Source organism: Macrotis lagotis, chromosome 3 (assembly GCF_037893015.1).
Source record: "Macrotis lagotis isolate mMagLag1 chromosome 3, bilby.v1.9.chrom.fasta, whole genome shotgun sequence".
Taxonomy (NCBI): Eukaryota; Metazoa; Chordata; class Mammalia; order Peramelemorphia; family Peramelidae; genus Macrotis; species Macrotis lagotis.
Genome location: NC_133660.1, coordinates 64,376,612 through 64,392,709, shown reverse-complemented (window position 1 = coordinate 64,392,709; position 16,098 = coordinate 64,376,612). Strand labels below are relative to the sequence as shown.

The 16,098-nt window shown below is 37.4% G+C and overlaps 1 protein-coding gene across 3 annotated transcripts in view; it reads right to left on the bottom strand.

Annotated features, from left to right (window-relative positions):
- Positions 1 to 16,098, bottom strand: part of MANBA (mannosidase beta) — a 135,866-nt gene that overhangs the window by 62,944 nt on the left and 56,824 nt on the right. For all 3 annotated transcript variants that reach the window (XM_074228778.1, XM_074228779.1, XM_074228780.1), the window contains 2 exons: positions 11,365 to 11,516; positions 6,600 to 6,717 (listed from right to left, as the gene is read on the bottom strand). In XM_074228778.1, the coding sequence (XP_074084879.1) occupies positions 6,600 to 6,717; positions 11,365 to 11,516 (270 nt within the window). The remainder of the gene's footprint in view (positions 1 to 6,599; positions 6,718 to 11,364; positions 11,517 to 16,098) is intronic.

Sequence of the window (16,098 nt, the reverse complement as noted above, 5' to 3'; positions counted from 1 at the left end):
TTCACTGTTATGGTGGCAGATCACAGCGTTGGTTGCTCTGTATACTGCTCTGGCAGGTTATTTCCTAATTTCTTTTCTACCATACTCCCCCTACAGGACAATAAGTCGGGCTTTGCAAAGGCTATGATTTTATCAGTTAAAAACCAAATCAACTACAGTCCTTGCCCATGAGAAGCTCATTAAGGACCAATCTAATGGTTAAAAACTAAATCTGTAATTGCTTGAAAAGGAGGCAGGTTCAAGAAGATGGAAAAGAAGGACTCAGAAAAGCAAGTACTAGATAGAAAAGAAGAAAGTTCCTTCCTCTTTATCTAGTTCTCTTTATTTCTTCATCTTCCATTCCACGATAAAGCTGAGATGAAGGAACATTAGATCTCTCTAAGATATTAAGGGTCAATGTCTTACAAAAACAAGTTATTTTCATTGTTTTGCTTAAATTGGGAATTTTTATGGACAAAAGAAAGCAAAATTCCAATCAAAGTTTTAACAAAATATGCAAGTCCATATCTACTTGAACATTTTATAGTTTTACAACTGTTCTACTCTAGCTAAAAATACAAGTCAAGCCCTATACAAATGGAAAATGACTTCAGAGATTTCAAAAATCTCAATGAATAAAGCTGGTCCAACAAATTTTGCAACATCATATTTTACTAATGTTCAGTAAAAATTTTTTATTAATTCTATCTATTTGAATATCTTTAAAGTTGATGTGTTTAAAAATAACAAAAGTTCATTTGCTCTCTCAAGGACCCCATATCTCTTGGAACCATCTCTGAGAAAACCATTCATTTCCTCATTTCATCTCACTTCTCACTCAAAAGGTCAAGAGGAAGGGTGAATTTCCTGCTATTTCTTCACCATCGTCCCTCCACCTCTCCGGAAGTTTGTTACTATCATCTACTGATATCGTCAATCTCACATCTTTTTTCTAATGCCTTCAGCACCTAGTCTATGGTCTTTTCTTCCATAGGCTTTGCCACTAAGCTTTAGGACTTCAAAATAATTCTTTTGCAACCTCCCTAGACTACTCAACATCCTCTGTTTTGAAAAACCTCTTTCTTCATTACTCAATTCACACCTTGGTACAATCACATTTCAAACCTCAACAGTGTTGGCTCTCAAGCCTCCCCCAAGATCTAGAACTCTGAAATTCTATTTTCTGCCCAGATCCTCACTTCTCTCTTCCTTCATTCACATCAGATTGCATAACGGCCTTTACTGTGACCTCTGGTCCCCTAACAACTGGATATTTTCCCACTCTATCTCCAAGTATGCAATGATTTGTCACATAGGCTCAATATAACAACTACCCTCAACAATAATCAAGATGATGATTTTTCCTCATTGCTGCTACCTCAAAGATCCACTGTGCTAATCCTCCAGTCATTCCCCCATTCCCTCTTGACTTGCTGGTATCTCTATCACAAGGGATACCTAGTCTCTACTTCAACTCAGCCTTAGCACAACTATTTTCCTAAAGTTCAGGTCCAACCATGTCACTCTCTAGACTCTTAATAAGAGTCTTATTCCTTCCCCTACTCAAAACTCCAAAGGTCTTCTATTGTCTTTAGGATCAAATACAAATTCAACTTGACTTTGAAAGTCCTTTACCAGTGGCCTTTCCAAACTACCTTCCTAGTACAGCTATACATGGTTGCCTTTGCCATACCTGTATTCCAACTAAGCGTGCTCTGGTTCTCACTCTCATGCTCCTCTATCTCAACCCCATCTGCCCTCTCACAAGAGAAATGCCCTCCCTCCTGACCTCCACCTCCTTATAATCTCTTGATTCCTTTAGAAAATGCCACATCTTTTCCTGAAATCTCCAACTTTCCTTTGCATCTTGTATCTATATATAAACATAACTGTAACCTCCCCAATTACATTTAAACACCCCTAGGGAAGAAACAGTTTCATGTCTGTTATCATATCTCCAACACACAGGACATCATAGCATTGAATCTGCCCTCTTCTCCTCTTCACCAGTCTATTCAAATTTTTAAAGCCCAATTCAAAAGCCACTTCCTTCAAAGTGCTTTCCCTGACCCCTAATGCCTCAAGCCCAGCTTGGTAGTGTTTGCTCATTTCACTCCTTATTGACCCAATATTAAAAGTTTCTTGTAGCTCCCTGGTGGTATTCTTATGATCACTGGAAGGTAAAATTTTTGAGGGTCAAGGCTACTTCCTATTAAACTTTGTCTCTTTCCCAAACCAAGCACAATACTTTGCATACAATAATTGCTTAAAGAATATTTGGTTTTTCTTGTTTCATTCTTTTCATATATTTGACTGTTAAAGAGAAAAACCATAATATATGACTACTGACACAAAAAATAATGAAATCCTTTATATTTGCTACATTTTGAAGGTCTGGCTTGCCAAGCTAAGACTCAAGCAGCTATTTTTTTCCCTGATGGTTATGTTCCTTTCAATTAAGACATTTGCCTTCCATGTAAACTAGGGAAGAATCCTTGGCTTATAAACAATCTGAACAACTATGCTTCCTATAGGTATGATGAAATGAAATATAAGCTTCCAAAGAGCAGAGATGATTTTATTTTTGTCTTTGTATCCCCAATGCGTAATTCTACTCGGCCAGGAACATGATGAATAGCTTGTTTGTTGAATTAACTGAAAGAAATCAACTCTTTTTACGTTTCATCATACTTTTTAGAAAATAAAGGTCTTGGGGTAGGTGGCACAGTGGATAAAGCATGGGCCCTGGAGTCAGGAGGTCCTGAGTTCAAATTTGTCTTCTGACACTTACCTAGCTGTGTGACCTTGAGCAAGTCACTTAACCCCATTGACTTGCAAAACATCCCCCCCAAAAAATAAATAAATGAAAAAAAGGTTTTTATCAAATTGTTTTAAAAACATGACCTTAATGTGTATTTATATGCAATACACAAGATTTAAAACATTTCAACACATGCGTATAATCTTTACCACATACGTATAATTCTTTACCACAATGCCAGGGGTTTTTAACCAATTTTTATGTCATTGGCTCCTTTGGCAATCTGGTAGTCTATGAACTCCTTATCAGAATGATGTTTTTAAATGCATAAAAAAATGTATAATAGGATGACAAAGGAAACCAATAATGTTAAAGTACAGTTTCTAAGCTGATACTTTCTATACTTTTCTCCCCTGAAAATCTTCAATTTTGACTCACATCGATTCTTTCAAACCCAGAGACCCCACATTTCCAAATACCTGTTGGATATCTACACCTGGATCCTCACCCTTGGCCCCCAACCACCTCCTCAGTTTCCTCCCCAGGAGCCCTCGTCATTCCAAGGGTAGGCAGGGCATACACACACTAGTTCAGTGGCCATAGCTCAAGCTTAGCTTTATGGGGTCTCCTCTCAAGGACAGTTGTACATTCACACCTGTCTGATGGAGACATCCACCCTGCTTGGCTCCAGCTTTTCTGTGTAACCTTTAGTCTCTCCTGATCCAATGCAGCCTCTCCCTTTCCAGACTTGTTACCCCATCACTCCTCTGCACACAGCATCCACTCCAGTCACACTGGCCTTCTCTTCATCATCCAGGATGCGTATCTCCCAAGACCTCCACGCATAAACTCTCTTCCTGACACTAGACATGTACTCCCTCCCAGCCTCCACTTTCTTTCAAAGATTAGACAGTGTCCCAACCACCTCCTGCATGTGTTTTTCTTTTTTTCTGCAAAGCAATAAGGTTAAGTGACTTGCCCAGGGTCACACAGTTAGGTAATTATTAAGTACTTGAGTCTGGATTTGAACTCAGGTCCTCCTGACTCCAGGATCGGTGCTCTATCCAATGTACCACCTAGTTAGCTGCCCCATTAAATATGCTTTTCTTGATTTCTCATGGGCCTTTTAATATTCTTAAATTTCCTTTTAATTCCTTTTCATTTACTCTTGTGAACCTATTATTTTCCCTGACAAACTATAAACCCTTGGAGGTTCTGTGCCTCTAGCATTAGGCCCAGTTCAAAATAGGCCCTCTGAATGAATGAATGAATGAATGAATGAATAGATTCCAAAAGTCTAACTGGTCTTTTAGCTTCCAAAATCTCTCTCCTCTCCAACCAGTCCTTCAAAGAATTACCAAATGTATACATTTAAACCATGTCATAGTCTAATCAAAAAATGTCAGAGGCCCTCTGCCTTCAAGCGGGTCACCAACCCTGTGGTATACTGACCTTTACTCAATGCATTTATTTGGGCAAGTCTTCTTTGCTTAAAACACATTCTCTCCCCAACTCTACATATCACAATTCTTCCCTCCAATCAAGGTCCAGGTAACACTTTCTCCATAAAAGTTCCCTTGCAAATAAAAGAAATGAGAAGACACCTCTTCTAATTCCTTTGGAGAAGGTGATCTATGTCTATAATGACAGACTTTTTATTTTGATGCATTAATCATTTTTGCCCCTTTTAAAAGTCCCTCTTCTGTATTTTTTCTTTTTTTTTTTTAGATTTTTTTTCAAGGCAATGGGGTTAATTGCCCAAGGCCACATGGCTAGGTAATTATTAAGTGTCTGAGGTCAGATTTGAACCCAGGTACTTCTGACTCCAAGGCTGGTGCTCTATTCACTGCGCCACCTAGCCGCCCCTGTCTTTTTTTCTTTGAAAAAAGAAAGATCATTGCTATTTAGGATAGCACTTTGGGAGAGAAAGGACAAAAGGTAGAGAGGAATAAAGGAAGAAATAGATGCAATGTGAAAACAAAATATATCAATAAACATTTAATACAGTCTTAAAAAAAGTTTTTCTGATTTCTGAGCTCCTCTATTTTCTTATTACATTCTGTTTGTCCCATTCTAGCTTATTTCATTCTTATTTGTGGACATGTCATATACTCTTTAATTGATTGTAGTCTCTGTGAAAGGTCATTTATTCTAAATGTGTTCCCACCAGCAACCAGTGCTGTTTGTTCATCTGTCCTTTCTTTTTCTTTTTTTTGCCTGCCCTTGGGAGAGCAGAGCTGTGATTTCATTAGTAAAGGATTTCATCCTGGTAACGAAGCTACCAACAAATATCTACAGCCTTAGACAACTCTCCAGAAGGGAGGAGATCCACTATGAATCCTACAGCGATAAGATGTTTCAGGTAGGAGCCAAAGACCTCTGAGCCCAGATCTCTATCCACAATCTGATACCACTGTACTATCTCACACAGAACTAGAATTAAATGTTTACTGAATTTCATTTGCACTATTCCTAACTGTCAAGTACACTCTTGTTTTTCTAACAACTCAAATGTTTTCTCTGACTTGAGGGGGAAAAAATACCTTAGAGTTATTCCCCATTCTCTAGGGTTTCCAGAAAGTCAGGGATCAAAATTCTTCCTCTCCTCCCAAAAGCTCTACTCTGTCACCAACTTGCTTTAATTAAAGGTACACTCACTTTAATTGATTTAATTAAATGTAATTACAAACAAATTCAGCATTCCCTATGGTTCTTCAGTTCTAATCTACTGGATACATGACAAAAACTGTGCTTTTCCACTCCTTGGCCCAGGCTGCCTGGGGCTTTGGTCAGACTCAGGGGTCCTGGGCTCCAATGCTACTCTGGACATAGCCTTTATGATTTTGGTCAGGGCTTGTAATAGCCCTGGGTCCTGCTCTGTGTCATATTCCCTGTGCAGGAATTTCTTCTATAATTACTCCAGGCCACAGAAGAAGTCTCATCCTACTCAAAACCCTCACATACCACTTCATCTGTATTTTAATTTATCCTGTCTTACTCCCTAAATTTACTTATTTAGTTACTTACTTAGATAGTGGAAGGTATGGCATAACAATATCCTCAAATATAGAAACAATCAGTAAAGGAGCTGACCTGGTCATGTATGGAGGATAAAGGACTGAATGATGCCATCTTCAAACAGATGTATTTAAAAAACACTGACACTGGGGCAGCTAGGTGGCGCAATGGATAGAGCACCAACCCTGGAGTCAGGAGGACCTGGGTTCAGATCTGACCTCAGACACTTAATAGTTGCCTAGCTGTATGACCTTGGACAAGTTACTCTTAACCCCACTGCCTTAAATTAAAAAAAAGAAAGAAAGAAAAAAGAACACTGACACCAACTAGCTGGGTGAACTTTACATTTTAGTGTAAGCTGTATGAACCTTACATTTTAATGTAAGCACATAAGTAAAGAGTAAAGGAAGGAAGAGAAGAAAGAAATTTTCTAGTTTGATTCTGGTCATCCATAAGTCCTGTTTATGAAAAACATTTTGTCTGGTTCACCTATAGTTTGACTTAAAGGGCTAAGGCAAAACCATTTTACTTATAGACTTGGATATATGTACTTTGCCATTCCAACTAGTCTGTAAGCTCCTTGTGGGTAAAGTATTATGTTTTATGCCTGTTTATTTTCCACCTATGACTGTCTAGACTACAAAGAAGGTATTCAATAAATACTTTGGAAGTGAGTGATTTTTGAAATGCCTTTCTAATAGCATACATCTTTCTTAATTATTTTACAAAAAAAGTAAATTAAATCCCATCAAAGAGAAATTGTGTAGAATTTGTAACATGCAAATATCTTATGAATAGAAAATTGTCAAATAAAAAACAAAATGACAAACTCTTTAAGTACCATTAATCCCAGTTCATCACAGATTTCATAGAATTCATCTTGCTCATATACACCCCCTCCCCAAACTCGCAGAGTATTCATGTTAGCATCCACAGCAGATTGCAAAAGAAGTCGTAATCTATGGAAGAACAGAGAATTAAATATAAAAGCTTATGAAACTAAAAATATGAAACATAATAAATATCCAATATGTAAAAAAATAGAAAAAGTACAACAAATTAAGCAAGTTCTGCAATTCTTTGGAAGCTAACCTATAAAAAAAAAGAACAAAAACAATAATAAGGGATGCAAATTACAACTCTTAGGTTTCACTTTGCACTCATCAGACTGGCAGGGTAAAAAAAATGGAAAGTTTCTATTTTGAAGATGCTATGAAAAGAGGGGAACTATAAATTGTCAGTGGAGCTGTGTATGGCTCTAACTATTTGGCAAAACTATATTAAATTATAGCAGAAAAATCACAAAACTATGTCTTACCTTTGATTCAGAGAAATCAATATGAGGTACATTGGTAAGAAGGTCAAAGACAGTGAGAAACACCTCAATAAACCAAAACATACAAGTAGCACTTTTTGGAGTGGCAAAATAACTGGAAACAAAGTGGGTTCCAGCTGATTAAACAAAATATGACATATGAATCTAATGTAATATTACTATAAAAATGAATATAAATAATTCAGAGAAATGGGCATATTTGCATAAATCAATGCTGAGCAAAATAAGGAGAAAGAAGAACAGTTTAACAATGACCACAATAAATGGAAACTCTGAAAGACTTCAAAATTCCTATCACTGTGAGTTCCAGTAATCACTTAAGAAAAAGTTATTCTCAGTTAGTAAAATTTATATGGAAAAATGAGACAACATTGACAGAGTCAATGTTTTGTTTTTCTATGGTTTACCTATGCTTTTTTATGACTTCATAAGTAAGCAACAGAAATGGTTCTTTAAGTACCAATAACATATTTTAAAAGAAATTGAAGAATAACTGGTATTCCACTGGTGGACACAATTTACATTGCTAAAGATGGAATAAAAAAAAAAGATGGAGCAAAAAAAAACAACTCCTCATATGAAAATGAGTACACTGCACTATAAGGTGAATGAATAACTCTGGACTTTAGGTAACCTCCCTTTTAAAATAAAAAAATACAAATACAAATCTTGGCAATAGACATAGAATATTTTTATACAGTATAATAAATGAATGAAAAGTAGCTATTGAGGGCTTATTATATATACACCAGGTTCTGTGCTAGGTGCTATGGATGGAAAGACAGAGAAAAAGAAATGCTCCCTGATCTCCAGGAAATTAGATACTAATTAGGGAAGGCAATGTAAAGAAAGCCCATCTGCAGAGTTGATGGAAAGGCATATAAGTCCTAAAGGAACAGCTGTAGGGCAGATGCCAAGTTTCAAGAGTCCTTGGCTTGTATCACTGGGTTCAAGCACAGTGCTGGGGACCTCCAAGGAATAGACGCAAGGAAGATTATAAAGACTAGGGGTCCTTCGGCTCACTGGACAGAAAACAATTAGTACTTCCCATCTCATCTAAGACTTGTAGGCAGTTAATCAGCCCAGAAGACTTGTGGGTGGACCAGTAGAAGGAAGGACCTGGCTACGGAAGGGGGGAGAAAGTGAAGGGAAACATAATAAAAATTAACAGATGAAACCAAAACTCTGATATGGACACCTATATTCCTCCTCCTAAAGTTTCTCTCCTTAATGAATCTCTACTCTATCTTGTCTCCCAATCTACCATTTAATCAATCAAACCAAGGGGCCTATCCAGAAACTCTGGATCAGACTACTGAGTTAGAGCCAAGAAGGCAGTACAAAGCTAGGAAGCTTCCAGAGCTTTTCTCAATACAACTTTAAACGAAACCTCTATACAGGCCTTAAAGCTATAGATCTCACAAACAACAAAAAAAGTTCTCAACTTAAGAGATCATGGAGGACCTTCAGTAAAGGTCTGTCTCTTCTCCATGTAGCAGGAGAGTGGGAAAGCTCTTAGCCAGCGCAGCCCAGGGTCTGGCTCACCCAGAGCCAACTAGAAGGTAGTCCCAACCCCAGCTCAGAAGACAAAGTTCAGACTCAGGGATGATGGTGAAACAAGACAGGATTGGGAAGAAATAGCTTCAAAGGCAATGCTTGGGCTGCATAGGCCACACTGTGGCGAGCAATAATGCCAAGGACCAGATCCTGGCCCCAGTATAACAGGCTCAGGACTATATATATACTCCATAAACCCCAGGAACACACCTCAACTATCAAAATGAGCAAAAAAGCAAAAAGACTGTTTATCAAAGAAAGCTACTATTCTGATAGGGACAATAAAAAAATGCCATTTCAGAAGAAGAACACAGTAACAAATTACTACATGAGAAATCTCAAATGAGTTTATAAATTCCAAAAAGACCTCTTGGAAGAACTCAAAAAAGATTCTGAAAAACCAAAGAAGAAAAGAAGAAAAATGGAGAAAAGGAATGAGAGCCATGACTAAAGAAATCAACTCCTTTAAAAATAAGAATGACCTACTGGAAAAAGAATGCAACTCATAAAAAAAATAAAATCAATCAAATGGAAAAGGAATGCAATTCACCAAAAAGTAAAATTAACTAACTGGAAAATGAAAAGAGGCCTATCCAGTTATTTAGGGAGTTATCTCCCACAAACCCATTAAAAGATAGCTTAAGAGTGATATAGACACAGTTATGAAAAGCTGGCATGGGGAGAAATAATTACTAAAGAAGGAAACAATAATCTTTGCAGAAAGTTTCTCTGATAAAGATCTCATATAAAGGTCACATAACAAACTAATTCAAATTTTTAAGGTTAAAAATACCCAGGAGATAAAAAGTGAAAAGATATGAACAAGTAGTTTTCAAAAGAAAAAAATCTAACTGAAAAGATGCTCTAAATCATTAAAAATTAAAATCAAATTAGAACTCAGGTTCTACTTCAGGAACACATATGATTGACAAAGATGACCAAAATTTTAAAAAATGACAGTTGTTTGAGGGGCTACAAAAACAAGTACAATTTTGCACTGTTGATGGAGCTATAAACCTGTCCAGCCATTCTAAAAAGCCATAACACACAGAAAAAGTCAGTAAACTATGCATCCTTTTGACCCAGCAATACCATCAACTGAGGGCCATGGAATATTATTACACTCTTAAGAAATAACTAAAGGGGATCATTTCAGATATATCTAGAAAGACATATGAATAGATTCAGTTTAAAGTGAGCAGAATCAAGAGAATTATTTTTATGACAATATTATAAAGATAAAATGACTATAAAAGACTTAGAAATTGATCAGCACAACAACCCAAAAGATTCCAAGGGCCTGATGATGAAACCTGCTACCCACCCCAACAGAGGGAATGAACTCATGCTGTTGAATGAAGTCTCTAATTTTAGACATAGCCAATATGGAAACTTATTTTGTTTGACTATACAAAATTATTATAAAGGTTTTGTTTTTATTTTTTCTTTATTTGGGAGGGTGGGAAAAAAGAGGGAAGCTAGGGATATGGCTGTCACCTAAAAGGAAAACAAAGAAAAGAAAAAGAAAAGAGGTTCATTAAAACATGTTTGATTTTTAAATACACAGAAGGATTGCCAGAATAAATCACACAAAATAAGCTGGAAAACTTTGAAACGAAGACATAACAAAAAGTCTCAATTTTACAAACAACCTTTTCAGTTTTATTTGGTATGAGGAATTGTATACTCTAGTTTATGTTATTAAGTTGAGAATTTTTAAAACAGAAAAAAAATAAAGACAGAACTGGAGGGGGTGGGGGTAGGGAGAACTGAATTGGGTCAGAAAGTCATATGCTCTTTGTATAGGGACTCAGTTCCAACTACAATAGGGTCCCACCTACAAAGAAATCAAAAATCAAAAACATCTACGTCCAAATATGATTCCTGACTCCATATAATGTGCTTTAAGAGACTAATCTACTAGGGAAATTACAAAATATAAATACAAATAAATTACGAAATAGAAGTACATTTGAATAAAATTAGAGGAAGTTACTGTAAATCATTTAACAAATATCAAGCATGAGGGTAACTAGTCATATTTTTTAAACAAAATACCAAATATGTTGCATTTCAAAATCTTGATATACTTCAAAAACTAATGAAAATTACCCCGAGACTATAATGAGCATGTTCATTTCAGTGTAATAGAGATTTTTGAAAGAAATCCATAATTTCAATTAAATGTTTCTAAGTTCATATTTATTTATTTGTTTGTTTGTTTGTTTGTTTATTTATTTCTAAGTTCATATTTAAGGAAAAAACTGTTGATCAAGCCAAGTTATTTCCAATTTTTTTCATCAATTCAAAAAAATTTAATTTAATTTTCATCTTCAAAGTTAAAGCATATGACAAGTTAGCCTTATTCCAGGGTAAAGCTTATTCTAAAGCTGCTTTCTTTAAAAATAGTTTTTAAAAATAGTAAAAAGTGCAGGCAATTTTTGATTATTCAGGAACCAGTTTTTTCTCTAAAGTAACTAAATATGTAAACTATTGTTAAAGAAATTATGGAATCTTCTTTGGAAAGAAAAATTGCTATGTAGTCACCCATCTGGGATGATTTAAATGCCTAAAGTCAGGGGTTTATTATGTTCCAAAGCATCAATTCTTTATACTATTATCCTAGTGTACTATGAATAAATGACTGACTCTTAAAAGACTATATACAGCACTTTGAGAAAAAATAAACAAAGGACAGTGAATTTTAACTTACAAGTCTGGGGTTACTCTATCCTGGAAAGAGTCTGCTGGTATCCAGTTAGATCCTTTAATAAATATGGGAACTCCATTAATTTTGAAGTAGAAACTTAAGCCAGAGGACCCTGCTATTGGAGACTCTATAAGTTCTACTGTCCGGAAATAAACCTAAAATAGGAAACAAAAAAAAGGGGGGGGAGTGAATTCATAGAATCACTGCTTACAAGCACAAAATAAAAATCACACCTCACATTTCAATAACCAATATGTGTGACATTAGCCAGTATGTGTGACATTGGACATCTCTAAACCAGAGTTTTTCATTTACAAAATAAGATGATTTATCTAACCCAAGGACTTTTTTACCTCTAAATGAAAAATTCTAATAAATTGAAAGAATTAAAAATTTAAAAGAAAATATTCAAATTGTTGATAAAAACCTATGAGGTCTCCTTTTAGACAAATTGAAACAATGGAGAGTTTTAAGACTTGGATTTAATTCCACCTTTGATAATGATCACCTGGGTGATGCTGGGCAAGTTATCTCAGTTTCCTCATGTAAAATGAGAATGTTGGACTAGATGAATACTATGATAGGAAAGATACTAAATTAACAATAAAGAAATATTTCTATGTTACCTAATATCAGAGATTTGCTTGAAGTAAACAATCATGGTTCAGATATGCTTGAAAGAAATTTTTATAACTAAAAGCAAAAGTATATACTAAGCATTTCATAGACATAGATGGGTAGAAACCCAAGAAGGTAATCAGTACAACTTTTCACTTATAATGTTTAAGTCTCAAAATTACATGTTTAAAGAGTTAATTTTAACTAATCTTTATCTTATTCTAGATAGTAAAAAACAAACCACACTCAGGACAAACTAGTTCTCAGATTTTCCATAGGGATAGGTCAGGATGTGATTTTGGGGTCTTGGGCAAGCTACAGACTACCTCTAATATCCCTTCTATTTTGAAATCCATGATCCTTGGATACTAGATATAATCTTCAACTACTCCTGATTGGTGAAAGTTAGTCATATTTAGCCAGCCAAAAAGACCCATGGCTTCAATAGAAGCCGACCTCCCTGTAACCACTGGTTGTCTTCACTGTCATGAGACTCTTGGCTCTCCAGTCTGACTATTCCTTCTCAGTTACTATCCATGCAAACGCCACAACTGTAGGTAGCACTCAAGACTATCTTTGGTTATTGTCTCTTTCCCCGCCTCTCATCAGCTCCCATTGGTTCAATGGGTTCATAACTATACCAATGATTTCCAGATTTTTATTTATTTATATTTATCCAGCTCTCATCCTTCCCTTCAGCTCCAGTGTCAAAGTCTCAAATTTCTCTTGGTTATTTTGAACTAAATGCCCCATAAGATGGCTCAAATACAGAAAGATCACCTCTAAATGGATATGTGACTTAGATATAAAAGATCACTTCTTAAACAAATTATATGAACCAGAGATAGAATATATCTCAAAACATAAAAGTGATAATTTAAGTATCATGGCTTTGCACAAACCAAAGTAAATGTACCTAAATTAGAAAGGAAAATAGGTAACTGAAAATCTTTACAGAGGACTTCCAGCCAAGATGGCAGAAAAGACAGGTACAGTGCTAATCTCCTGATCTTCCCTTATAAATAATATGCAACAAACCTCTTAATAGAAATCTGATCCACAAAACCCAAAAAGAGAAACTAGGAGAAGATCTACCTCAAGGTTTGTCCTCTGGGATCACAGGTGAGCTGGGTGCAGAGGACTGACTCTGCTGGGAATACAGGGCAGGGTCAGAGCCTAAGAACTCAACTAGCCTGACCAGCAAGGCAGACTAGAGTCTGAAAGCCTAAAAGTGGGACAAGCCTGATTGGTCAACTAAGGAGTAGATGCATTGGTTGTGACACTGAAGGTCTGGAGCTAGCCAGCAGAGCAGAAGGGAGAGTTCCAGTGCTTCATTTCAGCTGAATGCTCTTCCCAGAACAAACTCAATTACAGCCCACCTCTGCCCCAGACTGTGAGAAGAAAACCTTCCTCAGCTGTGAAAAGGGAGAGCAATTACCTTGCCCTAGGGCAAAATCCACCATTGATGAAAGATAAAAATACTCAACAAACTTCATCTACCCACTCCTAGTTAAGTGAGAGGGTCTCAAATTAAGGTCACACACACTCCAGAGAAAGCAACCATCCCACTTGGAGTTACTAAACCCAGTGATTAAAGCCTCTAGGGATCTCAACATCAAACCTCTGTGAACCAGCCCCTTGCCAACACAAGGTCTTAGTGAAATGGAGAAAGGTCAGATGAAAGGGGGGTGCACAGAAACATTCCTAGAAGGAAAAGCCCCTAATTCAGAGACTGAGAATCTCTGAGGAGAAGATGATCTGGTCTCCAGCACAGAAAGACTTCCTTGAAGAAATCAGGAAGGAGTTTAAAAGTCAATTGGAAGATTTGGGAAAGACAATTAACACCTTGCAACAAGTAAACAAATCATTGGAAAATACAATTGGACAAATGCAAAAAGAAAATAATTCTCTCAAAACGGTCAATTGGTCAAATGAAAAACTCAAAAATAGAATGGACCAATTGGAAAAGGAGTTGCAAAAGGTAAATGAAGAAAATTCTTCTCTAAAAAAAAAAAGAATGGAGTCTGTGGAAACTAATGACTTCATGAAACAACAAGATTCTGTTAAATGAAATCAAAAGATCGAAAAAAATAGAAGAAAATGTAAAATACCTGATGAGCAAAACCTCTGACCTTGAGAAACGATGGAGAAGGAACAACCTGAGAATTACAGGTCTTCCTGAAAACAGGGAAGAGAAAAAAAAGCCTGGACTTGATCTTACAGGATTTAGTGAAGGAAAACTGCCCTGATATCATGGAACCAGAGGGCAAAATTGTTATTGAAAGAATATATCGATCCCCTCCGGAAAGAGATCCTAAATGAAAACAGAAAGGAATGTTATGTCCAAATTCCAGAACTACCAGATAAAAGAGAAAATCTTGCAAGCAGCCAGAAAGAAACAATTTAGATACCAAGGAGCCACAGTAAGGATTATACAGGACCTGGCTGCATGAACATTAAGGGATCCAAGGCCCTGGAATGAGATATTCTGAAGAGCAAGGGAGCTTGGAATGCAGCCAAGAACCCACTACCGAGCAAAACTGAGCCTTCTCCTGCAGGGAGAAAAAAATGGACATTTAACGAAATGGGAGACTTCCAACATTTCCTAACGAAAAGACCAGAAATTAATAGAAAATTTGGACATCAAACAGGAGGCTCAAGAGACACATGGAGGGGCAAGGCCAAGATGGCGACAAGAATGGATCGTGTCTTAGGCGCTCTCTCATAAAACTTCTAAACTAAGGATTCTAACTAAATTTTCAAGAGACAGAACCTACAGAGGGACCCAGTGAGGCAGTTCTCCTACTCAAGGTAACCTGAAAAAGAGCAGAAAGGCTCTGCTCCCCAGGGTGAGAGGGGTGGCCCGCCAGAGAAAGAACTTCAGCCTCCCAGAGGCAGCCACAGGGCACTGGGAGCCACAGCTCACAACAGCGGGGTTGTTTCCTCAGCTACACCTCAGGGAATACCAGGTACAAATTGGGGGAACGGGGGGGGGGGGGGGGGGGGGTGGACAGACCTCTGCCAGGTCAAGCACATGAAGCCCAGCCCTCAGGGCACACAGAGAGCAAAGTGGCCAGCACAGGAAGAGAAGTAGGTGGAGCTGGTAAGCAGGAGCCCCCAGGGCATGAGCCCATTGAACTTAGGGAGGGGAGTGAAGAGAGGGAGGCTGCTGAGCTCTGTCCCCTGCCCCTGGAACACGACTCTGGGGCTTTCACCACATTCATATCCTGATCTCAATCTAGGCCCCCCCACAGAACAGCAGGGCCCCCCCTCCACCTCAGCCCCATGGCAGAGTGGGGCACATATGGTCATTCAAAGACCAGGAGAGAGGACAGAGCATCACACACTGAGACCCTTGTGGGAGTGTCCCAAAAGCTCAGGAAGCACCCCAAAACCAGGCTCAGGCTGGGAAAATGAGCAAGCAGAGAAAAAAGAGGAACACCATTGAGAAATATTTTGCATATGAGCCCAAGAAGGATCAAAACACTCAGTCTGAAGATGAGGAAGTACAAACTCCTGCATCTAAAGATTCTAAGAAAAAACAGAAATTGGGCTCAGGCTATGACAGATCTCAAAAAAGACTCTGAAAATCAAATGAGGGAGTTAGAAGAAAAACTGGGAAGAGAAATGAGAGAGCTTCAGGAAAAACATGAAAATGAAGTCAGCAGCCCAGTCAAGGAAATCCAAAGGAATGTTGAAGAAAATAGCATGCTAAAAACCAGCTTAGGTCAAATGGATAAAACAGTTCAACAAGTTATTGAGGGGGGCGGCTAGGTGGCATAGTGGATAAAGACCTGGCCCTGGAGTCAGGAGTACCTGGGTTCAAATCCAGTCTCAGACACTTAATAATTACCTAGCTGTGTGGCCTTGGGCAAGCCACTTAGCCTCCTTTGCCTTGCAAAAACCGAAAAAAAAATTATTGAGGAGAAGAATGCTTTAAAAAGCAAAATTGGCCAGATGGAAAAAGATAAGAAAACTCTCTGAGGAGAACAAATCCTTCAGACAAAGAATAGAATTCAGGGAGATTGATGAATTTACCAGAAATCAGGAATCAATACTTCAAAACCAAAAAATTAGAAAGATTAGAAGAAAATGTGAAATATCTCATTGAAAAAACAA